At 49.1% G+C, this 24,989-nt stretch overlaps 1 protein-coding gene across 1 annotated transcript in view; it reads right to left on the bottom strand.

Moving 5' to 3' along the window:
- Positions 1-24,989, bottom strand: part of MFSD11 (major facilitator superfamily domain containing 11) — an 80,582-nt gene that overhangs the window by 5,785 nt on the left and 49,808 nt on the right. The window contains exons 11-12 of the mRNA XM_077251847.1: positions 808-933; positions 550-724 (exon numbers count right to left, since the gene is read on the bottom strand). Of these exons, the coding sequence (XP_077107962.1) occupies positions 550-724; positions 808-933 (301 nt within the window). The remainder of the gene's footprint in view (positions 1-549; positions 725-807; positions 934-24,989) is intronic.

The following is a 24,989-nucleotide window of genomic DNA, read 5'->3' as shown; positions in this document are numbered from 1 at the left end:
CTGGAGAGTTCTGAAGTGGCCAGCAATGAGCCTAGATCTAAATCCCATCGAACACCTGTGGAGGGATCCTAAAATTGCTGTTGGAAGAAGGCACCCTTCAAAAATGAGAGACCTTGAGCAGTTTGCAAAAGAAGAGTGGCCAAAAATTCCAGTTGAGAGATGCAAGAAGCTTGTTGTGGTTATAGGAAGCGACTGATTGCAGTTATTTATTCCAAAGGGTGTGCAACCAAATATTAATTTAAGGGTGCCAACAATTTAGTCCGGCCCAATTTTGGAGTTTAGTTTGAAATTACGTCCAATTTGCCTTTTTTTTTTTCAATCTGTTTTTTTTTTCTGTTGTTCAAATACATACAAAGGAAATAAACATGAGTAGAACAAAACATGTGTAATTAAATAATTTTCTGGGTAAAATGCTTAATTTTCTGGAGCAATTTTAAAGGCGCCAACACACTCAGTCATGAGTGTATCCAGGTGTAAGAACCGTATAGAAATTTTTGCATACCATTTTCAACTATTTTAATTTTAACGCAACAGTTAGCTTTATTATACCTTGGGTCTACAAACGCACGACTGTATGTTCCATCACCAGAGGAAACAGGGGCATCATTTGGAACACTGAGGAATATCAAGTAGAATGCCAAAAAGTGAACTACAAGGCCCAGGAGGAACACTGGATTTCTGCCAAAACGACTATTTTTACTGAGCAATCCAAAGATTGTTCCACCTGGAAATAAATGGACAATTTTAAATGAGATTGAATATGCAGTGAGATATGCAATCAATGAGGAATATAGATGAGAAACCAACCTAAAACCTCCCCAAGTCCAACAAATATTCCCGATAGTCCAATGAGACTCTTGGCATCAGTTCCAAACCAGTTAATGGCTCCTATACAAGTTCCAAACACGCCGGAGTAAAAAGTGAGCTCAAAACCTGAAATGGTAAGAGAGACAGGACTTATTAAAAATGAAACATGGCATCCTTTGGACTGTATCAATATTTACTAAAAAAATGTTATTATTATATTGCACTCAATTTAGGTCGGCAATAAATAGGTTTATTTAAAAATTAAGACTTTAATTTTTTTTACATATTCTTTTCGCTCAAAAAAAATTGGAGGATTTCCGCATTACATGTTGTGAAAAAGTATGTCTATTCTACTCCCAGATTAAGCATTTCTAGCGAAACGCACATCAGGAGCAGAGAGTTCCTGGTTTCCTGCGTGGTAATACTTACAATTTCTTTGTTTGGTTAAACCCAGTAATGGAGTTTTGTATTATGGCTACAATTTTTATGTAGTCTCATACATTGCTTCTATTAGTGGGTGGTGTATCTGGCTCTTGAATCCCCCTAGCATGTGGATCTGTCTGTCCCATGCTGTACTTCCCACAACTTAGCCCTTCGTTCTTTATCTTGTTTTCATAATTTTTTTTCCCAGAAAAAGAAAATATTTCAAACATTTAAAAAGTAACTGTTTTAATTCTTATTTTATAAATCAACAGTAGACATAATAATAAGCTACTTTGTAATATATCTCCGAGAAATACGTTTCATTCTCCTCCTGGACTGGATTTATTCACAAAATCCTCAATTTACAGGAAAAATCTGTACTCCGTGAAGACAGAACTTTCCATTACTGAGATAGAAGATGACAGGTGGTGCTCATAAGATTCTATGTACAAGAAAGAGAGAAGGAGAAAGGAGCAAGAAACAGAGCTCCTCCCTCCTCTCTAAATGGAATCCTATACAAAAAAAAAAAAAAATCTCCTAAGGCTACTTTCACACTAGCGTTTTTTTGCATACGTCGCAATGCGTCGTTTTGGCGAAAAAACGCATCCTGCAAAGTTGTCTGCAGGATGCGTTTTTTCCCCATAGATTTACATTGGCGACGCATTGCGATGTATGCACACACGTTGCAACCGTCATGCGACGGTTGCGTCGTGTTTTGGCGGACCACCGGCAGCAAAAAACGTTACATGTAACGTTTTTTTGTGCCGACGGTCCGCCATTTCCGACCTCACAATGGGGCAGCGGATGCGTGGAAAAACAGCATCCGCTGCCCCCGTTGTGCAGCGCATTCACTGCTAGCGTCGGTACGTCGGCCCGACGCACTGCGACGCGCCGAGTACGACGCTAGTGTGAAAGTAGCCTAAGATTCTATGTAGAACAGAGGAGAAATGAGGAGCTATCTCTGGCTCCACCCTCCTCCTCCTCTCTCCCCTTTACAGAGAATGTTATCAGAACCAACAGTCATCTCTTGTTTTTACTTTACATTTCTTACTATGTTCACTAGATGCTAAAACGGACCTGCCATTATGATTCACCAGGACATTTCGAGTTTATAGACACCAAACATGTCTAGGTTCTTTTTTATCCAAGCGGTGAAAACTTATTCCAAAGTTTGTTAAAAAAAATAAAAATAAAAAATAGTGCCATTTTCCAACACCCGTAGTGTCTCCATCCATTTTTCACGATCTGGGGTTGGGTGAGGGATGATTTTTTGTGTGCCGAGCTGGCGTTTTTAATGATACCATTTGATGCAGATACGCTTTTTTTTTTTTCGCCCATTATTGCATTTTAAAGGGAACCTGTCACCCCTCCCCAGTCGTTTCAAACTAAAAGAGCCATCTTGTGCAGCAGTAATGCTGCATTCTGACAAGGTGGCTCTTTTAGTTCTGGGTGCTGTAGCTAGAGAAATAATCCACTTTTTAATTTGTCAGAAATACCTTTCTTCAGTCAAGGAGGCCGGCGTTTCCCCCCTGCTTCAGACGCCACACAGCTGTCACTCACATCTTCTTGGTGCCAGGCGCTGCCTCCTCCTCACCGCTGTTTTCAAAATAGCCGGCGCCTGCGCTCTTTTCTCCTGCCTGGTGCAGGCGCAGTGAGCGCTGCCCGTCTTTCCTCATATGCAGTCTCGGTGACTGCGTCTGTGCGGCCGCCCTGTCTGTGAATCCCAGCCCCGCAGTGACTTATGATTTATTCACATTGCGGGGCTGGGATTCACAGGCAGGGCGGCCGCGCAGGCGCAGTCAGCTAGACGGGCAGCGCTCACTGCGCCTGCACCAGGCAGGAGAAAAGAACGCAGGCGCCGGCTATTTTCAAAACAGCGGTGAGGAGGAGGCGGCGCCCGGCGCCAAGAAGATGTGAGTGACAGCTGTGTGGCGTCTGAAGCAGGGGGGAAACGCCGGCCTCCTTGACTGAAGACCAGGTATTTCTGACAAATTACAAAACTGATTATTTCTCTAGTTACAGCACCCAGAACTAAAAGAGCCACCTTGTCAGAATGCAGCATTACTGCTGCACAAGGTGGCTCTTTTAGTTTGAAACGACTGGGGGAGGGGGGGGGGGGGTGACAGGTTCCCTTTAATGCAATGTTGTAGCGACCAAAAAAACAATTCTGGCATTCTGACATTTTTTTCTTGTTTCGTTGTTTAGTGATCATGTTAATTCTTTTTTATATTAATAGGTCGGGCGATTGTGGGCGTGGCACTACCAAATATGTGTACGTTTGATTTTTTTTTCCTTTTATTTTGAATGGGGCAAAAGTGGGGTGATTTGAACTTTAATATGTTTTTATTTTTAAAAACTTTTTTTGTTTACTTTTTTTTTTTTACTTTTGGCATGCTTCAATAGTCTCCATGGGAGACTAGAAGCTGCCATAACCCGATCGCCTCTGCTACACAAAAGCGATGATCAGATCGCCTGTATGTAGCAGAATTGCTGACTTGCTATAAGCGCCAACCACCAGGCAGCGCTCATAGCAATCCAGCAGTGCAACCATAGAGGTCTGCTGGAGACCTCTGGTTGTTTCATGCCAACCCATCGGCAACCCGCAGTCATATGACACGGGCGCTGATGGGCGGTATTTCCGGCATGCTTGCCGGAAGCGCGCGTTAAAAGCAGCAGGTGGATCGCAATTCCTCCCGCAACTGTTAGCGGCACATGTCAGCTGTTAAAAACAGCTGACATGTGCCGGAAAAGATGTGGGCTCACCGCCGGAGCCCACATCAAAGTGAGGGTGTCCGACACCGGCGTATTATTATGACTGATGTAGGAAAGGGGGTTAAAAAAAATAAATTAATAATAATGTTCCTGCGCTGAGATAATCTTATAAATATGCCCCTGCTGTGTAATAGCTGTGTCTGACAGTGCAGGTACATGGTCTGATCCTACCACAGCTCCTGGGCAGGGGAGGAAGCAAAAGAGTATACAGGCAGGACAACAAGGGATCACAAATGATTCCTTTCTTTGAGATAAAACATTGTTTAAAAACAGGCAGGGAAATGTTTTATTTACCTCACAAAAAGAATCATTTGCAATCCCATGCGGTCCTGTCTGTATACTCTATTGCGTCCTCCCCTGCCCAGGAGCTGTGGTATGATCAGACCATGTCCCTGTATGGTCAGACACAGCCATTACACAGTACACAGCAGGGGCACATTTATAAGATTATCTCAGCGCAGGAAGATTTTTTCTTTTTTTTTTTTTTTTTTTTTTTAACGCATCCAATTGTGGAAATTATTTTTATTCCCAGATGTATTTATTAAGATAAACTTTGTTTGTAGGACAACCCCATTAAAAATAGGCGAGAGTCTATGCGACTCACCAACGTTTAGGACCGAAGAACTCCTTTAAAGTCTAGCTTCAAGGAGACACTTCTATTACACTGATGTGCAGTGGCTTGCGAAAGTATTCACCTGCCTTGGCTTTTTACCTATTTTATTACATTACAATCAGTGTTAAAATATTTTTTTAATCATATTACTGTGTGTTGCATCAGCACTGAATAATCTACACTGGTGAAGTGAGAAAAACCTAGGCATAAAATAAACGTATGGGTTCAAATAACTAAAAATTGGCATGTGCATATGTATTCACCTCTTTTGCTATGAAGTCCCTAAAAATTTCTGGCGCAAGCAATTACCTTCATAAGTCCCATGCTTAGTGAAAGGAAGTCCATCTGTGTGCAATCTAAGTGTCACATGATCTGTCAGTATATACACACTTTTTCTGAAAGGTCACTGAGGCTGAAACAACATTAAGCAAGAGGCTTCACAAACCATACACCATGAAGATCAACGACATCTCCAAACAAGTCAGGAACAAAGTGGTTGAGAAATACAAGTCGGGACTGGATTATAGAAAAATCACAATATTTGGTGATCCCCAGAGAAACATCATATCTATTATCATCAAATTGGAAGAACATGGCACCACAATAAACCTGCTAAAAACTTTCATCCTGGCCACTAATCTAGAGAGGCAGCACAGAGTAAAAAGATAACCCAGAAGCAGCTGCAGAGTTTCCAAGCAGAGACAAGAGTTTCCATACGACCACAGTAAGCTGGACACGCCATAGAGGTGGACTTTATGGAAGAGTGAGCAAAAAACGCATTTCCTTATACAGAAAAATTGTAAGACTCATTTTGAGTTTGCCAAGAGACAAGTGGGAGATTCCCCAAATGTATGGAGGAAGGTGCTGTGGTGAGATGAGGCCAAAATGGAACTTTTTGGCCACCAAGGTAAATGCTATATCTGGCGCCAAACCAACACAGCTCATCATCTCAAGAACATCAACTCCGCAGTGGAAGCATCATGCTATGGTGATGTCTTTCTGCAGCAGGGATGGGGAAAATGGTCAAAGTCAAGGGGAAGATGGATGGTGAAAAATACATGGATATTCTTGAGCAAAACCTGTTTCAGTCTGTCAGTGATTTGAGACTGCGACGGAGGTTCACCTTCCAACAAGACAATGACCTAAAGCATACTGCTCAAGCAACACGCGAGTGGTTTAAGGCGAAACATGTAAATATTTTGGAGTGGCCTAGTTAAAGCCCAGACCCAGTCGCGTAGCTACCGGGTGGGCAGAGGGGGCAGTTGCCTCAGGCCCCACGCTCTGAAGGGCTCACCAGAGCTACGTTACTGTTAACTGTATCGGCGTGTGCAGCGCTCATACAGTTTTATTCTGCACCAGAGCAGGGAGACTTGTTCTCCTTGCAGTGCCACTAAGGAGCCCATGAGTGAGGTGGGGGGCCTGATTATCTGGGCCCCCCGCCTGTCATCACAAGATCATTACACCTCTGCATCTGACGTCACTGGCGCAGACACTGACAGCCGGCACGATGACGTCATTACTTAGCGCCCACTGTCCCGAGATGTGCGGGAGCACGGAGCATCTGGGAAGCGGAGAGGAGGGGCGAGTATTGGATTAAATTATTTTGGGGAGCATAATATATTACATAGAGTCGGCCTATGGGGAGCGCATTATGCTATATATAGTCTGCCTATGTGAAGCGCATTATACTATATAGAGTCTGCTATGGGAAGCGCATTACACTATACAGAGTCTGCCTATGGGGAGCCCATTATACTATATAAAGTCTGCCTATGGGGAGCGCATTATGCTATACACTGTGTGCAGAACTATTAGGCAAGTTGTATTTTGAGGATTATTTTTATTATTGATCAACAACTATATTCTCAATCAACCCAAAAGACTCAAATATCAAAGCTTAATATTTTTGGAAGTTGGAGTGTTTTTTTTTTTAGATTTGGCTATCTTAGGAGGATATCTGCTTGTGCAGGTAACTATTACTGTGCAGAATTATTAGGCAACTTAATAAAAACCAAATATATTCCGATCTCACTTGTTTATTTTCACCAGGTAAACCAATATCAATGCACACAATTTAGAAATAAACATTTCTGACATGCAAAAACAAAAGCCAAAAAAATTAGTCACCAATATAGCCACCTTTCTTTGATGACACTCAACAGCCTTCCATCCATAGATTCTGTCAGTTGCTTGATCTGTTTACGATCAACATTGCGTGCAGCAGCCACCACAGCCTCCCAGACATTGTTCCGAGAGGTGTACTGTTTTCCCTCCCTGTAGATCTCACATTTTATGAGGGACCACAGATTCTCTATGGGGTTCAGATCATGTGAACAGGGGGGCCATGTCATTATTTTTTCTTCTTTGAGACCTTTACTGGCCAGCCACGCTGTGGAGTAGTTGGAGGCATGTGATGGAGCATTGTCCTGCATGAAAACCATGTTTTTCTTGAACAATACCGACTACTTCCTGTACCGCTGCTTGAAGAAGTTGTCTTCCAGAAACTGGCAGTAGGTCTGGGAGTTGAGCTTCACTCCATCCTCAACCCGTAAAGGTCCCACAAGTTAATCTTTGATGATACCAGCCCACACCAGTAACCCATCTCCACCTTGCTGGCGTCTGAATCGGAGTGGAGCTCTCTGCCCTTTACTGATCCAGCCTCTGGCCCATATCAAGAGTCACTCATTTCATCAGTCCATAAAACCTTTGAAAAGTCAGTCTTAAGATATTTCTTGGCCCAGTCTTGACGTTTTATCTTATGTTTCCTGTTCAAAGGTGGTCAATTTTCAGCCTTCCTTACCTTGGCCATGTCCCCAAGTATCACACACCTGGTGCTTTTTGTTACTCTAGTAACGTTGCAGCTCTGAAATATGGCAAAACTGGTGGCAAATGGCATCTTGGCAGCTTCACGCCTGATTTTCCTCAATTCATGGGCAGTTATTTTGTGCCTTTTTTGTCCAACACGCTTATTGCGACCCTGTTGGCTATTTGCCATGAAACACTTGATTGTTCGGTGATCACGCTTCAAAAGTTTGGCAATTTCAAGACTGCTGCATCCCTCTGCAAGACATCTCACAATTTTGGACTTTTCAGAGCCCGTCAAATCTCTCTTCTGACCCATTTTGCCGAAGTAAAGGAAGTTGCCTAATAATTAAGCACACCTTATATTGGGTTTTGATGTCATTAGACAACACCCCTCCTCATTACAGAGATGCACATCACCTGATTTACTTAATTGGTAGTTGGCTCTCAAGCCTGAACAGCTTGGAGTAGGACAACATGTATCATGTGATCAAAATACAACTTGCCTAATAATTCTGCACACAGTGTATATAGTCTGCCTATGGGAAGTGCATTATACCATATAGAGTCTGCCTATGGGGAGCACATTATACTATATAGAGTCTGCCTATGGGGAGCGCTTTATACTATACAGAGTCTGCCTATGGGGAGCGCTTTATACTATACAGAGTCTGCCTATGGGGAGCACATTATACTATATTGAGGACTATTTGGTCAAGTGTTTTTAAAGTGCCCTTCCTTATCTATTGTTGTTATTCTAGTAATGCCCTTATTTTACCCTACTTCAAATCTAGTTAATTTGTCTAGTTCTGGATATTTTAGATTACCCCTATATTAGAGAATAGTTTAGTAGTGCCCACTATTTTTAGTAATTCCTTAGCTTTATTCCAGATTTTATCACAGGGGCAGGTTTTATTTATTGAAAAATCTCCCAGAATCTATCATTTCAGTTAGATAATATCCTTTTAACACATCTAGACATAAATATTGAGTAGGAAGGGTCTGCATCTTCCACAACCCAGCCCATTAAATGCTGTAGTTGTGAAGAAATACAGATGAGGCATCGCTAATCCTCTATTAATCTTAGGTTTATGCAAGATTTCTAATTTATTCCTACGGGACTGCTTTTTTCCCCTATCAGATCACGGAATATACCATTAACCTTATTGAAGATACACAGGGGCAGCCATATTGGTGCATTATGTAACACATACAAAGCTTGCAGCATACGAATCAATTTGATTAAATTGTCCCTTCCAATTGCAGAGAGTGAGCGTTTGCACCATGCGTCAGTTTTTTGTTATTACCGGCTTAGCGTCTGTAAAAAATTTAGCACTTCACAGTCCACTATTTTTTCACCGATTTGAAAGACGTCAACAAGAGATTCATATTTAGGTGGCCTACCATCATAAAGGGAAGACTTGTCCCAGTTAATAGAAAGTTTGAATTTGTTTATTACGGACATTGATTAATTATGATATTTTTTGCTATTCATACGGCGTATGTCCAGGGTATGTAATAATTATGCTGGGCACTTTTATCTCTTTCCAGGTGTCCCCATCCAGTCTCTCCTGATTTCTTACTTGTGTTCTGTCCCATTTTTAATGTGTTTCTATAATATGATTCAATAGTGATTAATATATATTTTTTTTACTTGCCTTGCACCCCTTAATAATATTAGCGTTTCTTAAAGAAGCACTCCCATCAAAATCTTAAAATATTGCAGTCATCATATTATATAGCACTGTGCACTTATAATTGCTAATTTTGCCTTTCTTCTCTTTTCACTGCTTTATGAAGAAACAGGAAGTCACTTTTCCCAGCAGGAGTCTTTCCCTGTGATCAAATCCTGACCCAGCTGCTCAGCTCCTCCCCCTGCAATAGGCTTCTGCAGTGATGACTGATGCCCGGAAGAGAGACTTCCTGTTTCTACAGAGAGTTTAGAAGGGTTCGGCTAGTCAGTTTCTAACCACCTAATGGAAAGGAGAAGAATTAAGTGGGTAGAAAGGTAAATGAGCAATTGTAAGTCCACAGTGCTATACAGTATGACCGCAATATATTGAGAAAATACCATTTTTGATGGCAGTGCTTCTTTAATAGTGACAATTTTGGGCTTTCATATATGGATTGTGGTTATAGGTATTTCATAAAGTCACATGGTAAGCGTTGCTTATACATGCCCATGACAGCACATGCCAGGGCACCATTTTTACAACAGATGTGGGTCATAGTGATGGGACCTATTAGTATGTTATGAATGGCCAAGATGGAAGTGCCCGTTAATCTTTTCCCAACATGTGACTCAAAACTATATCACATGTGGGATCTCAGTGTATATAGCAGGCTGAGAAGCTGAGCCCACACCATACCGCTGTTTACCATAGCCTGCATCTTCCTGTAACAGCAGCAGCTGGAGCTGGCTCCACTCACTGCTGTTTAAATGCCTTTGTCAATCACTGACAGCGGCATTTAAATAGTGAGATCACAGGTGTGCATGTGCACCAACTCCCATTCGCCTTACTACAGGCCCCCATTTACTGCTCCTAAATTCAATCCACTAAGGGGACTAAAAAAAAATACATTGTAAAATTCAAATCACAGCTCCCCTTTAGAAGCCCCGCCTTGAGGTGGGCTCCAGCGGGGAGCCCACCTCAAAGCAGCGACATGTCAGCTGTTTTGTACAGTTGACATGTGCCCACAATAGGCGTGGGCGGCATGACAACCAGAGGTCCCCTTGAGACCTCTATGGTTGTTGATGCCAGTTTTCTATGAGCGCCACCCTGTGGTCGGCGCTCATAGCAATGCAGTAATTCTACTACATAGGGGCAATCTGAGAATCGCCTCTATGTAGCAGAGATGATCGAGTTATGGCAGCATCTAGCTTCCCATGAGGCTATTGAAGCATGCCAAAAGTGAAAAAAAAAAAAAATTATTTCAAATCACCCCCCTTTTGCCCCATTCAAAATAAAATAAAAATAAAATCAAACATACACATATTTGGTATCGCCAAGTTTAGAATTGCCCAATCAATAAAAAAAAGGATTAACCTGATCGCTTAACAGCGTAGCGAGAAAAAAAATCGAAATGCCAGAATTACGTTTTTTTGGTTGCCGCAACATTGCATTATAAAGCAATAAATGGCAATCAAAAGAATGTATCTGCACAAGAGTGGTATCAATAAAAAAGTCAGCTCAGTGCGCAAAAAATAAGCCCTCACCCAACCCCAGATCACAAAAAATGGAGATGCTACAGGTATCGGAGAATTGCACAATTTTTTTTTTTTTTTTTTTTTTAAGCAAACTTTGGAACTTTTTTCATCACTTTGATAAAAAAAAGAACCTAGTCATGTTTGGTGTCTATGAACTTGTAATTACCTGGAGAATCATAATAGCAGGTCAGTTTTAGCATTTAGTGAACCTAGCAAAAAAGCCAAAAAAAAGTGTGGGATTGCACTTTTTTTGCAATTTCGCCGCACTTGGAATTCTTTTCCCGTTTTCGAGTACACGACATGCTAAAACCAATGATGTCGTTCAAAAGTACAACTCATCCCACAAAAAAATAAACCCTCACATTGCTTTATTTTTCCATCACTATGGCCATCAAAACAAGGTGTACTCCAAAATGGAATCAATAAAAACATCAACTCCCCATGCCGAACGAAAGACCTGATACAGCTTCTTCAACGAAAAAATATAAAGAGGATCCTAGTGACAAATCACATTTTTTTCTCCCCATTTAACAAATTTCACAATTTATCTCTTAAAAAAAAGACAAAGAAAAACAAACAAATAAAAAAAAGAAAACTACACAAGTTTTAGCTGTAATTGTACCAATATAGAAAACTAGCTATTAAACCCGTTCTACGCCCGGGTGGCGAGCATTTATATTGGTATATGGTCACCATCCTGGTATGTGCTGCTCCCATCTTGCTCTCCCATCCTGTCATGTGCTGCTCCATCCTGCGGCCCCATCCTGTCATGTGGTGCTCCATCCTGCGCCCCCATCCTGTCATGTGTGTGCCCCATTCTGTCATGTGCTGCTCCCATCCTGTCATGTGCTCCCATCCTGCACCCCCATCCTGTCATGTGCGCATTCATTCTGTCATGTGCTGCTCCCATCCCGTGCCCCCATTCTGCCTGTTCCTGTTTCCATTCTGCCATATGTTGCTCCCATCTTTCTCTCTCCGGCTCTACTGCCTGAGTGCGGCTGTGCTGAGTGCGGGCGGCTGCGCGTGGCTGCGCTGAGTGCGGGTGGCTGCGCTGAGTGCGGGCGGCTGCGCTGAGTGCGGGCGGCTGCGCTGAGTGTGGGCGGCTACGCGTGGCTGCGCTGAGTGCGGGCGGCTGTGCGTGGCTGTGCTGAGTGCGGGCGGCTGTGCGTGGCTGTGCTGAGTGCGGGCGGCTGTGCTGAGTGCGGGCGGCTGTGCTGAGTGCGGGCGGCTGTGCTGAGTGCGGGCGGCTGTGCTGAGTGCGGGCGGCTGTGCTGAGTGCGGGCGGCTGTGCTGAGTGCGGGCGGCTGTGCTGAGTGCGGGCGGCTGTGCTGAGTGCGGGCGGCTGTGCTGAGTGCGGGCGGCTGTGCGTGGCTGTGCTGAGTGCGGGCGGCTGTGCTGAGTGCGGGCGGCTGTGCGTGGCTGTGCTGAGTGCGGGCGGCTGTGCGTGGCGGTGGTGAGTGCGGGCGGCTGTGCGTGGCGGTGGTGAGTGCGGGCGGCTGTGCGTGGCGGTGGTGAGTGCGGGCAGCTGTGCGTGGCTCTGGTGAGTGCGGGCGGCTGCGCGTGGCTCTGGTGAGTGCAGGCGGCTGCGCGTGGCTCTGGTGAGTGCGGGCGGCTGTGCATGGCTGTGGTGAGTGCGGGCGGCTGCGCGTGGCTCTGGTGAGTGCGGGCGGCTGTGCGTGGTTCTGGTGAGTGCGGGCGGCTGCGTGTGGCTGTGGTGAGTGCGGGCGGCTGTGGTGAGTGCGGGCAGCTGTGCTGAGTGCGGGCAGCTGTGCGTGGCTCTGGTGAGTGCGGGCGGCTGTGCGTGGCTCTTGTGAGTGCGGGCGGCTGTGCGTGGCTCTGGTGAGTGCGGGCGGCTGTGCGTGGCTCTGGTGAGTGCGGGCGGCTGTGCGTGGCTCTGGTGAGTGCGGGCGGCTGTGCGTGGCTCTGGTGAGTGCGGGCGGCTGTGCGTGGCTCTGGTGAGTGCGGGCGGCTGTGCGTGGCTCTGGTGAGTGCGGGCGGCTGTGCGTGGCTCTGGTGAGTGCGGGCGGCTGCGTGTGGCTGTGGTGAGTGCGGGCGGCTGTGGTGAGTGCGGGCAGCTGTGCTGAGTGCGGGCAGCTGTGCGTGGCTCTGGTGAGTGCGGGCGGCTGTGCGTGGCTCTTGTGAGTGCGGGCGGCTGTGCGTGGCTCTGGTGAGTGCGGGCGGCTGTGCGTGGCTCTGGTGAGTGCGGGCGGCTGTGCGTGGCTCTGGTGAGTGCGGGCGGCTGTGCGTGGCTCTGGTGAGTGCGGGCGGCTGTGCGTGGCTCTTGTGAGTGCGGGCGGCTGTGCGTGGCTCTGGTGAGTGCGGGCGGCTGTGCGTGGCTCTGGTGAGTGCGGGCGGCTGTGCGTGGCTCTGGTGAGTGCGGGCGGCTGTGCGTGGCTCTGGTGAGTGCGGGCGGCTGTGCGTGGCTCTTGTGAGTGCGTGCGGCTGCGCGTGGCTCTGGTGAGTGCGGGCGGCTGTGCGTGGCTCTGGTGAGTGCGGGCGGCTGTGCGTGGCTCTGGTGAGTGTGGGCGGCTGTGCGTGGCTCTGGTGAGTGCGGGCGGCTGTGCTGGCGGCCTGAGCAGGCGGGGACACCGGCGCGCTGTGAGGGTCAGGTGCCGGAGTCGCCGCTAGCTCAGGCCCCCGGCACTTGCTATATTTACCTGTCCCCCCGTTCCATTGCTGCGCGCGGCTCCATCTTCCGGGTCCTGTCCTCTGGCTGTGACTGTTCTGTCAGAGGGCGGCGCGCATTAAGCGCGTCATCGTGCCCTCTGAACTGAACATCTCAGGCAGAGGATATGGAGGACGGAGGCTCGCGCAGCGGTGGAACGGAGGACAGGTAACTATACTCACCCTCCTGGCTCCGTGGCTCGTCCCTGCTTCTCCGTTGGAGATCGCGGTGTGCGTTCAGTGCTTACGCATACCGCGATCTCCTGGGAGCGTCACTCTGTGGGGTCCAGACTGCGCCGGCGCTTGCGCTTGCGCAGTCTATAAAGGCTTCGGACAGTGACGCTCCCAGCGTTATATTATAGATATGTTTCCAGGTAATTTTTGCCACACAATTAACACTGTAAAAACAGCACCTGTAAAATCAAAAAGCTGTGGTGGAATCATGTGTTTTTTACCATTTCACAGCACTTGTATGCATTGTATGATAAAATGAATGACATCAGTCAAAACCATCTTGATCCGCAAAAACAAACCCTTATATGGCTATACACACATACAAAACAAAAAAAGTTATGGAGAAGAAAAAAAACAGAAGTCCAAAAGTGAAAAATCTCCACGTCAGGAAGGGATCAAAAGGGTTATCTGCTTTAGAAAACTCTTTACAAAGTACCAATATCCACTACCATCTGTATCCATCATTCAGTTTAACCATTTACAAGCCCTCATGGGCAGGGTCCTCTCACCCTATTTATTGTTTGTTGCTCAAGTAGTTTTTAGACTTAGGTCTGGACCATTTAAACAAATGAATATGCTTTGTTCTAAATGGTTCTATTGTAACTCTGGCAGTATATTTAGGGTTGTAGTCCTGCTGGAATGTGACTATATCCCAGTCTCAAGTCTTTTGCATCCACTAACAGGTTCTCCTACAGAATTGCCCTGTATTTAGCTCCATCCATCTTGCCATCAGCTCTGACCAACTTCCCTGTGCCTGCTGTAGAAAACCATCCCCATAGCATGTTGCTGCCACTACAATGCTTGACGGTGGGGATGATGTTTTCAGGGTGATGTGCAGTTTTGTGAATTAGCGTTGTGAATTTAGCCCAAGAAGTTCTATTTTGATCTCATCTGACCAGAGCACCTTCTTTCACATACTAGCTTTGTCCCCTACATGGCTTTTTCAAAACTGCAAACATCACTTTTAATGGCTTGAAATCAAACATATATTTCTTCTTGCCATTCTGCTATGAAGGTCAGATTTGTGGAGTATACGATTAATAGTGGTTCTGTGGTTAGATGCTCCCACCTGAGCTGGGGATCTCTGCAGCTCTCCAGAGTGACCATAGGCTTCTTGGCTGCTTCTCTAATTAATGCTCTCCTTGCTTGGGATATCAGTTTAGGAGAAGAGCCATGTCTTTGTAAGTTTGAAGTTGTGCCACACTCCTTGATGGACTGATCAGTGCTCGTAAACAGTTCAGAGCTTGGGCTACTTTTTTTGTTTGTTTGTTTTATAAACTAACCCTGCATTATTACTCTTCTCCGCAACGTTATCCCTGACTTGTTGGGTATGTGACTTGGATTATATGATGTTTGATCTCTAAATGTTCTCAAACAAACCTCTGAGGCTTTTACAGAACAGCTGTAGTTATACCAAAAATAAATTACACACAGATGGGCTCAATTTACTGTGACTTTTTGGGTTAATTGGTTATTCAGGATTTTATTTAGGGATAACAGACTACAAAGGATTGAATGCAAATGCACGTCACAATTTTCAAATTTAAATTTTTAAAATAATTAGAAAACCATAATTTCCTTTACACTTCACAAATGAGTAACACTGCTTAGTGCAGTTGAAACGCATCGACTGGGTCATGTCGACCATGTATGTTTTTCCTTTTGTATGCAACTATAATTTCTTTTGAAAAAGAAAAAAGAAAAATCCAGACCTGTTGCGCCGGACTCCAATTTGTCCGATTATCCATTTCACAAATACTTGCTAATTTCTGTTGGCACATCACATAAAATCCCAATAAAATACATTTAAGTTTGTGGGTGCAATGTGGAAAAGTTCACGGGTTAGGAATACTTTAAGGCACTGCATATTTATTATACAAATTAATTTCTGTTCACTTTGTAATAAAATTTTGAAGAAAAATGAAAGGCCAAGTTGATAAAAACCATTATAACACATAAAATCTGAATTCCCAGTCTTCTGTTCCCACAATTTTTTCTAGATAAGGAAATAGATGTGGATATCACTTTTAATTACCATACATATCTATATTCTCAACCAATAAAGAAGAGCCGTATAATGTATTTTCAGCATCTAGACAGAGCACTTGTCATAATGGAGCAGTAAGCAAAATTAAAAAAAAAAAAAGGAGAGATAAAACTGCCAAGAAATAACTAATAAAAAAATGAATTTCATGAGAGGCGAATTCAACATCCAAAAGTATAACTATTTGGGGAGAAAATACAATTTTAGCCTGGCCGTATTAGATGCTTCAATGGCAAGAACATTTTCTGTCTTCCTTGTAATCTTCCTCCTCATTATAAGCGGTGAGTAATGGATTGTGAAGATGACCATTTTCCACATAGAAGTCTGCCCTCCCATCTTACCGGCTGTGCCGCTTTTTCTATTAGCCTAGTGGCCTCTGTCTGTTACATTAAATATCTTGTTAGCCGCTTGCACTGGGAAAAAAGTTCCTTCTGAAACCTAACATAACCTCACAGGTATCCATTAAGACATGGCAATGTGAGAACCAGGGTTACGGACTCTTCCGCCTTTTAGTGATGCTCCTTTTGCAGAGAGCTAATCTCTAGCCGGCTTGGAGCTTACAACCCTTGGAGTAGGCGGAGGTTGCCCTGTAGGTGGCGATAATCAATATCTGGCTGCCTGCTGTGCCATTCTCTACAATCATTTGTAGGAAAGAAAGAGCATTAAAAAGCAATTGTACAGCAAGTCTGTGCGTTTTCCCTTACACTGATGTTATGCCAAGATAAAAGCCCGACAGTAATTACAGATGTACTGAAGTTGCATTCGCATCCGATTACCGCCTGCCCTATGACAGCTGGGATTTATATTCAGATCGGATGAAAGAAGGGGACAAGAAATGACACAAAACACAATTGGGGACAAAGAGCAAAGGGCAAGAAAATGGCCACCAAAAAGGGTGGTGCCATTATTTCACAAGTCTGATTGGTTGCAAAGAGTAACAGCTTTACTTTCTCTTGCACTCATTTGATAACCCATTCCCTTTGCAGTGGAGATGGCAAGGGTCTCCCAAGCTGTCAAAGCATCAATTCCCTGGCCACATTGGTGGGAGCCCAGTCCACTCTGGGAGTAATGATCTTGCTTCAATAGGCTTCTATGAAGAGGTAGAGAAACATGTGCAATGATCACCATTTAAAGGAATGGAGGAAGGGGCAGACGACCGGGAGAAGGAAGGGGCAGACGACCGGGAGAAGGAAGGGGCAGACGACCGGGAGAAGGAAGGGGCAGACGACCGGGAGAAGGAAGGGGCAGACGACCGGGCGAAGGAAGGGGCAGACGACCGGGCGAAGGAAGGGGCAGACGACCGGGCGAAGGAAGGGGCAGACGACCGGGCGAAGGAAGGGGCAGACGACCGGGCGAAGGAAGGGGCAGACGACCGGGCGAAGGAAGGGGCAGACGACCGGGCGAAGGAAGGGGCAGACGACCGGGCGAAGGAAGGGGCAGACGACCGGGCGAAGGAAGGGGCAGACGACCGGGCGAAGGAAGGGGCAGACGACCGGGCGAAGGAAGGGGCAGACGACCGGGCGAAGGAAGGGGCAGACGACCGGGCGAAGGAAGGGGCAGACGACCGGGCGAAGGAAGGGGCAGACGACCGGGCGAAGGAAGGGGCAGACGACCGGGCGAAGGAAGGGGCAGACGACCGGGCGAAGGAAGGGGCAGACGACCGGGCGAAGGAAGGGGCAGACGACCGGGCGAAGGAAGGGGCAGACGACCGGGCGAAGGAAGGGGCAGACGACCGGGCGAAGGAAGGGGCAGACGACCGGGCGAAGGAAGGGGCAGACGACCGGGCGAAGGAAGGGGCAGACGACCGGGCGAAGGAAGGGGCAGACGACCGGGCGAAGGAAGGGGCAGACGACCGGGCGAAGGAAGGGGCAGACGACCGGGCGAAGGAAGGGGCAGACGACCGGGCGAAGGAAGGGGCAGACGACCGGGCGAAGGAAGGGGCAGACGACCGGGCGAAGGAAGGGGCAGACGACCGGGCGAAGGAAGGGGCAGACGACCGGGCGAAGGAAGGGGCAGACGACCGGGCGAAGGAAGGGGCAGACGACCGAGCGAAGGAAGGGGCAGACGACCGAGCGAAGGAAGGGGCAGACGACCGAGCGAAGGAAGGGGCAGACGACCGAGCGAAGGAAGGGGCAGACGACCGAGCGAAGGAAGGGGCAGACGACCGAGCGAAGGAAGGGGCAGACGACCGAGCGAAGGAAGGGGCAGACGACCGAGCGAAGGAAGGGGCAGACGACCGAGCGAAGGAAGGGGCAGACGACCGAGCGAAGGAAGGGGCAGACGACCGAGCGAAGGAAGGGGCAGACGACCGAGCGAAGGAAGGGGCAGACGACCGAGCGAAGGAAGGGGCAGACGACCGAGCGAAGGAAGGGGCAGACGACCGAGCGAAGGAAGGGGCAGACGACCGAGCGAAGGAAGGGGCAGACGACCGAGCGAAGGAAGGGGCAGACGACCGAGCGAAGGAAGGGGCAGACGACCGAGCGAAGGAAGGGGCAGACGACCGAGCGAAGGAAGGGGCAGACGACCGAGCGAAGGAAGGGGCAGACGACCGAGCGAAGGAAGGGGCAGACGACCGAGCGAAGGAAGGGGCAGACGACCGAGCGAAGGAAGGGGCAGACGACCGAGCGAAGGAAGGGGCAGACGACCGAGCGAAGGAAGGGGCAGACGACCGAGCGAAGGAAGGGGCAGACGACCGAGCGAAGGAAGGGGCAGACGACCGAGCGAAGGAAGGGGCAGACGACCGAGCGAAGGAAGGGGCAGACGACCGAGCGAAGGAAGGGGCAGACGACCGAGCGAAGGAAGGGGCAGACGACCGAGCGAAGGAAGGGGCAGACGACCGAGCGAAGGAAGGGGCAGACGACCGAGCGAAGGAAGGGGCAGACGACCGAGCGAAGGAAGGGGCAGACGACCGAGCGAAGGAAGGGGCAGACGACCGAGCGAAGGAAGGGGCAGACGACCGAGCGAAGGAAGGGGCAGACGACCGAGCGAAGGAAGGGGCAGACGACCGAGCGAAGGAAGGGGCAGACGACCGAGCGAAGGAAGGGGCAGACGACCGAGCGAAGGAAGGGGCAGACGACCGAGCGAAGGAAGGGGCAGACGACCGAGCGAAGGAAGGGGCAGACGACCGAGCGAAGGAAGGGGCAGACGACCGAGCGAAGGAAGGGGCAGACGACCGAGCGAAGGAAGGGGCAGACGACCGAGCGAAGGAAGGGGCAGACGACCGAGCGAAGGAAGGGGCAGACGACCGAGCGAAGGAAGGGGCAGACGACCGAGCGAAGGAAGGGGCAGACGACCGAGCGAAGGAAGGGGCAGACGACCGAGCGAAGGAAGGGGCAGACGACCGAGCGAAGGAAGGGGCAGACGACCGAGCGAAGGAAGGGGCAGACGACCGAGCGAAGGAAGGGGCAGACGACCGAGCGAAGGAAGGGGCAGACGACCGAGCGAAGGAAGGGGCAGACGACCGAGCGAAGGAAGGGGCAGACGACCGAGCGAAGGAAGGGGCAGACGACCGAGCGAAGGAAGGGGCAGACGACCGAGCGAAGGAAGGGGCAGACGACCGAGCGAAGGAAGGGGCAGACGACCGAGCGAAGGAAGGGGCAGACGACCGAGCGAAGGAAGGGGCAGACGACCGAGCGAAGGAAGGGGCAGACGACCGAGCGAAGGAAGGGGCAGACGACCGAGCGAAGGAAGGGGCAGACGACCGAGCGAAGGAAGGGGCAGACGACCGAGCGAAGGAAGGGGCAGACGACCGAGCGAAGGAAGGGGCAGACGACCGAGCGAAGGAAGGGGCAGACGACCGAGCGAAGGAAGGGGCAGACGACCGAGCGAAGGAAGGGGCAGACGACCGAGCGAAGGAAGGGGCAGACGACCGAGCGAAGGAAGGGGCAGACGACCGAGCGAAGGAAGGGGCAGACGACCGAGCGAAGGAAGGGGCAGACGACCGAGCGAAGGAAGGGGCAGACGACCGAGCGAAGGAAGGGGCAGACGACCGAGCGAAGGAAGGGGCAGACGACCGAGCGAAGGAAGGGGCAGACGACCGAGCGAAGGAAGGGGCAGACGACCGAGCGAAGGAAGGGGCAGACGACCGAGCGAAGGAAGGGGCAGACGACCGAGCGAAGGAAGGGGCAGACGACCGAGCGAAGGAAGGGGCAGACGACCGAGCGAAGGAAGGGGCAGACGACCGAGCGAAGGAAGGGGCAGACGACCGAGCGAAGGAAGGGGCAGACGACCGAGCGAAGGAAGGGGCAGACGACCGAGCGAAGGAAGGGGCAGACGACCGAGCGAAGGAAGGGGCAGACGACCGAGCGAAGGAAGGGGCAGACGACCGAGCGAAGGAAGGGGCAGACGACCGAGCGAAGGAAGGGGCAGACGACCGAGCGAAGGAAGGGGCAGACGACCGAGCGAAGGAAGGGGCAGACGACCGAGCGAAGGAAGGGGCAGACGACCGAGCGAAGGAAGGGGCAGACGACCGAGCGAAGGAAGGGGCAGACGACCGAGCGAAGGAAGGGGCAGACGACCGAGCGAAGGAAGGGGCAGACGACCGAGCGAAGGAAGGGGCAGACGACCGAGCGAAGGAAGGGGCAGACGACCGAGCGAAGGAAGGGGCAGACGACCGAGCGAAGGAAGGGGCAGACGACCGAGCGAAGGAAGGGGCAGACGACCGAGCGAAGGAAGGGGCAGACGACCGAGCGAAGGAAGGGGCAGACGACCGAGCGAAGGAAGGGGCAGACGACCGAGCGAAGGAAGGGGCAGACGACCGAGCGAAGGAAGGGGCAGACGACCGAGCGAAGGAAGGGGCAGACGACCGAGCGAAGGAAGGGGCAGACGACCGAGCGAAGGAAGGGGCAGACGACCGAGCGAAGGAAGGGGCAGACGACCGAGCGAAGGAAGGGGCAGACGACCGAGCGAAGGAAGGGGCAGACGACCGAGCGAAGGAAGGGGCAGACGACCGAGCGAAGGAAGGGGCAGACGACCGAGCGAAGGAAGGGGCAGACGACCGAGCGAAGGAAGGGGCAGACGACCGAGCGAAGGAAGGGGCAGACGACCGAGCGAAGGAAGGGGCAGACGACCGAGCGAAGGAAGGGGCAGACGACCGAGCGAAGGAAGGGGCAGACGACCGAGCGAAGGAAGGGGCAGACGACCGAGCGAAGGAAGGGGCAGACGACCGAGCGAAGGAAGGGGCAGACGACCGAGCGAAGGAAGGGGCAGACGACCGAGCGAAGGAAGGGGCAGACGACCGAGCGAAGGAAGGGGCAGACGACCGAGCGAAGGAAGGGGCAGACGACCGAGCGAAGGAAGGGGCAGACGACCGAGCGAAGGAAGGGGCAGACGACCGAGCGAAGGAAGGGGCAGACGACCGAGCGAAGGAAGGGGCAGACGACCGAGCGAAGGAAGGGGCAGACGACCGAGCGAAGGAAGGGGCAGACGACCGAGCGAAGGAAGGGGCAGACGACCGAGCGAAGGAAGGGGCAGACGACCGAGCGAAGGAAGGGGCAGACGACCGAGCGAAGGAAGGGGCAGACGACCGAGCGAAGGAAGGGGCAGACGACCGAGCGAAGGAAGGGGCAGACGACCGAGCGAAGGAAGGGGCAGACGACCGAGCGAAGGAAGGGGCAGACGACCGAGCGAAGGAAGGGGCAGACGACCGAGCGAAGGAAGGGGCAGACGACCGAGCGAAGGAAGGGGCAGACGACCGAGCGAAGGAAGGGGCAGACGACCGAGCGAAGGAAGGGGCAGACGACCGAGCGAAGGAAGGGGCAGACGACCGAGCGAAGGAAGGGGCAGACGACCGAGCGAAGGAAGGGGCAGACGACCGAGCGAAGGAAGGGGCAGACGACCGAGCGAAGGAAGGGGCAGACGACCGAGCGAAGGAAGGGGCAGACGACCGAGCGAAGGAAGGGGCAGACGACCGAGCGAAGGAAGGGGCAGACGACCGAGCGAAGGAAGGGGCAGACGACCGAGCGAAGGAAGGGGCAGACGACCGAGCGAAGGAAGGGGCAGACGACCGAGCGAAGGAAGGGGCAGACGACCGAGCGAAGGAAGGGGCAGACGACCGAGCGAAGGAAGGGGCAGACGACCGAGCGAAGGAAGGGGCAGACGACCGAGCGAAGGAAGGGGCAGACGACCGAGCGAAGGAAGGGGCAGACGACCGAGCGAAGGAAGGGGCAGACGACCGAGCGAAGGAAGGGGCAGACGACCGAGCGAAGGAAGGGGCAGACGACCGAGCGAAGGAAGGGGCAGACGACCGAGCGAAGGAAGGGGCAGACGACCGAGCGAAGGAAGGGGCAGACGACCGAGCGAAGGAAGGGGCAGACGACCGAGCGAAGGAAGGGGCAGACGACCGAGCGAAGGAAGGGGCAGACGACCGAGCGAAGGAAGGGGCAGACGACCGAGCGAAGGAAGGGGCAGACGACCGAGCGAAGGAAGGGGCAGACGACCGAGCGAAGGAAGGGGCAGACGACCGAGGGAATGGCGATTAAAAGGAAAGGAGGTTTTACTCATGGTCATAGTTTCGAGCTCCACAATGGACAGCTTCTCACGGCTTTCTCTTTCTGGTTGTACCCTGTCAACATACTAAACATTTGCAAAATGCCCCATTTTGCTCCATAAGGTGACTAATTACATAGCCCTGGTGGATAAAAAGTGGGGAAAGACTCAAGAATATGGGGAGTGAAAGCAAAGCAACAACAGTCCAAAGTTTTAGCAAGGTTGGGTGAAGCAAACAAGTAAAAGAGCTGCGCTGCATTGGCAGGGAATCGAACCAGTTCTCCGCATAGCAGACAAGAATTCTTCAACTGAACCATCAACGCTCGGATGTGTCTGTATCTGTAATGCCAACTGATCCTGCTGGACTTACACCCTATGGCACCACACCGGACGCACAGTTCTGCAGTGATGGGCACCTATATGAATCACAAGACCGTATAATTCAGTCCGTAGAGAAGAATCTTAATGTCACATAGTTATGGGATCAAATACCACATTTGGCAACTACTATTGCTTTCCTTTTCTAGTTGTGCTAACCCTCATCAACTTAGCAGACCGTTTGCCAAAGACACGCATCCTCTATAAAATAAAAGAAGTTGCAGATCTGGAGGAAAGTCTAGCTAGCTCAGTTGGAACAACATGAGACATTTCTCACCAATTGGTTTCTATGAAGACACAGACAAACGTGCAATCATCACCCTCTAGATAAAATGTCTGTCTTTGCACCCATTTAAAAAAAGAAAAAAAATTACACAAAGAGAAGGGAATTCATCATCACTTTTCTTTGTCCTGGAATTATTGCCAAGACATTCAGTAGGTTAGCAAGAGGTAAGGGAAAGAAGAAAGAGTTTAGCTGCAAGCTCCAAAGAAAAAAAGAATTTGTTATAGTGTGTTACTATGGATTCACATAGGTCTGCAAAGGAGCTATAGACACAAAATGTGTGCCTTTTCAGAAGTTCACTCTTGCCAGCACAGAACTTTGCACATACCTGGTTTGCAGTGAAAATGACATTTCCATAGATAGACTAACCCATTAACCTCTAGATAAGACTTCATGAATAAGGAGATTTTCAGCCTTATTAAGTTATATTGGTACTGTGGGAAAGAACAGCAGCGCCTGTAACTGTGAGGCTCAGCGGTATACTCACTAGAATGTCAAAACATCAAATCAAATTGGATGAACAAACTGCTTTGTGCTTCTGTGCTATTGTTTTTTGTAATAGAAAAAAATCCTTACACATAGTGGAAGAAAACATTACCTATTGTGTAAACTACAATAACGTTCTCCTTCCACCCACATACGGCAATCATCACAAATTAGTTGCTGTATATTGCACAGATTGCTGGGTACATTAACCAAACAACAACCAGGCAGCATATTCTGCTACATGTTAAAGCAAAGCGAATGTGTCAGAAGTAACATAATAAACGCATCTGTATGGGGTCTTAACCCCTTAGAGGGTTTGTCTGGAACTTTAACATACATTGATTGTCTATCCTTAGTATAGGTCATCAATGTATGATCAGTGGGGTGCGACACACTGCACACCCTCCGATTATTTAGGCTTCTTTCACACTTCCGTCGTTCGGGGTGCGTCATAATGCAGTGAAGTGACATATCGACGGATGTTGTGAAAATAGTGGAAACCGTGTGTCACGCATCCAGTGTAATGACGGATACGTCAAAGGAGTTCCTGCCTGCATTTTGAGGTATAAAAAAAATCCTTCCGGGCAGGCTCAGAATGAAAAAACAGGATACGTCGCTGGCTTCCTGTGTGTGACGGTCAGCGACGGATCCGGCGTCCATAGGCTTCCATTATAGGCAACGACGGACAGCCCAGTTCCCGCCATTGAGCGATTTTCCGATGTGCAGAAAAAACGTTCCTCTGAACGTTTTCTCCGCACAACGGACCGTTATTTTCCGACGGATCCAGTGCACAACGGATGAAACAGATGGCCATCCATCACAATCCGTCGCTAATACAAGTCTATGGGAAAAAAACAGGATCCTGCAGAAAAATTTGCAGGATGCTTTTTTTAAAACTCGACGGATTTCGACGGGAGGAAACAGATGGAAGTGTGACAGAGGCCTTACCATTCCCAGTGTCGGCGGCTGCGAGAACTGCGCAGGTACAGAACTGCACAGCTCCCGTCGGACTAATGTGGCCGCGACCAGATACTAATCCGTTGAAGGACTGTGCTGTGCAGCTCCGTAAATGATCACTTCCGGCAGCTGCCCACACCAGGAACAACTGCTCGGCGAGTGTGCCGGGTGTCGCACCCCCACTGACCAGATATTGATGACCTAGCCTAAGGGCCCTGACAAACCCTTTAAGAACATGCTCATTTTGGTATTTTGGCCAAAAGCAAATTTTTTATTTCCCTTTTTTCATTGTCACATTTTCCAGGATCCATAGAATTTTTATTTTTTCGGCGACGTAGCTGAATGAGGGCTTTTTTTTTTTCAGGATGGCTGCATTGTCTAGTGGCACCATTTTGAGTTACATATAACTAATTGCCAAACTATTATTAACTCTTTATGCAGAGAAATAGAAAATTAAAAATTGAACTGCTATTTTTTTTCCTGTTTTAAATTTTCCACTATTCATGTACTATACAAATAAGAAGTTACCTTTATTGTGTAGATTAGCACAATTATGGAGATGCCAAATTTCTAAAAGTTGTTTTTTTTTTATGTTTAACGACTTTTGCACAATAAACACACATAATGAAAAAAATAAATACATTTGTGTGGCTGTATTCTGAGATACATTTTGCAATTTTCCGTCAATGCAGTTGTATGAGGTCTTATTTTTTACGTGACTAGATGTAGCTTTCAGTGGTACCATTTCTGGAACAAATGACTTTTCATTTTTTTGCAGGATGACACACAGCCTGGCTACACAAATGCACCCAGTTATGTTTTTCTCTGTAAC

The sequence above is a fragment of the Ranitomeya variabilis genome, chromosome 4 (assembly GCF_051348905.1).
Source record: "Ranitomeya variabilis isolate aRanVar5 chromosome 4, aRanVar5.hap1, whole genome shotgun sequence".
NCBI lineage: Eukaryota > Metazoa > Chordata > Amphibia > Anura > Dendrobatidae > Ranitomeya > Ranitomeya variabilis.
This window is presented reverse-complemented; position numbering and strand designations above follow the sequence as displayed.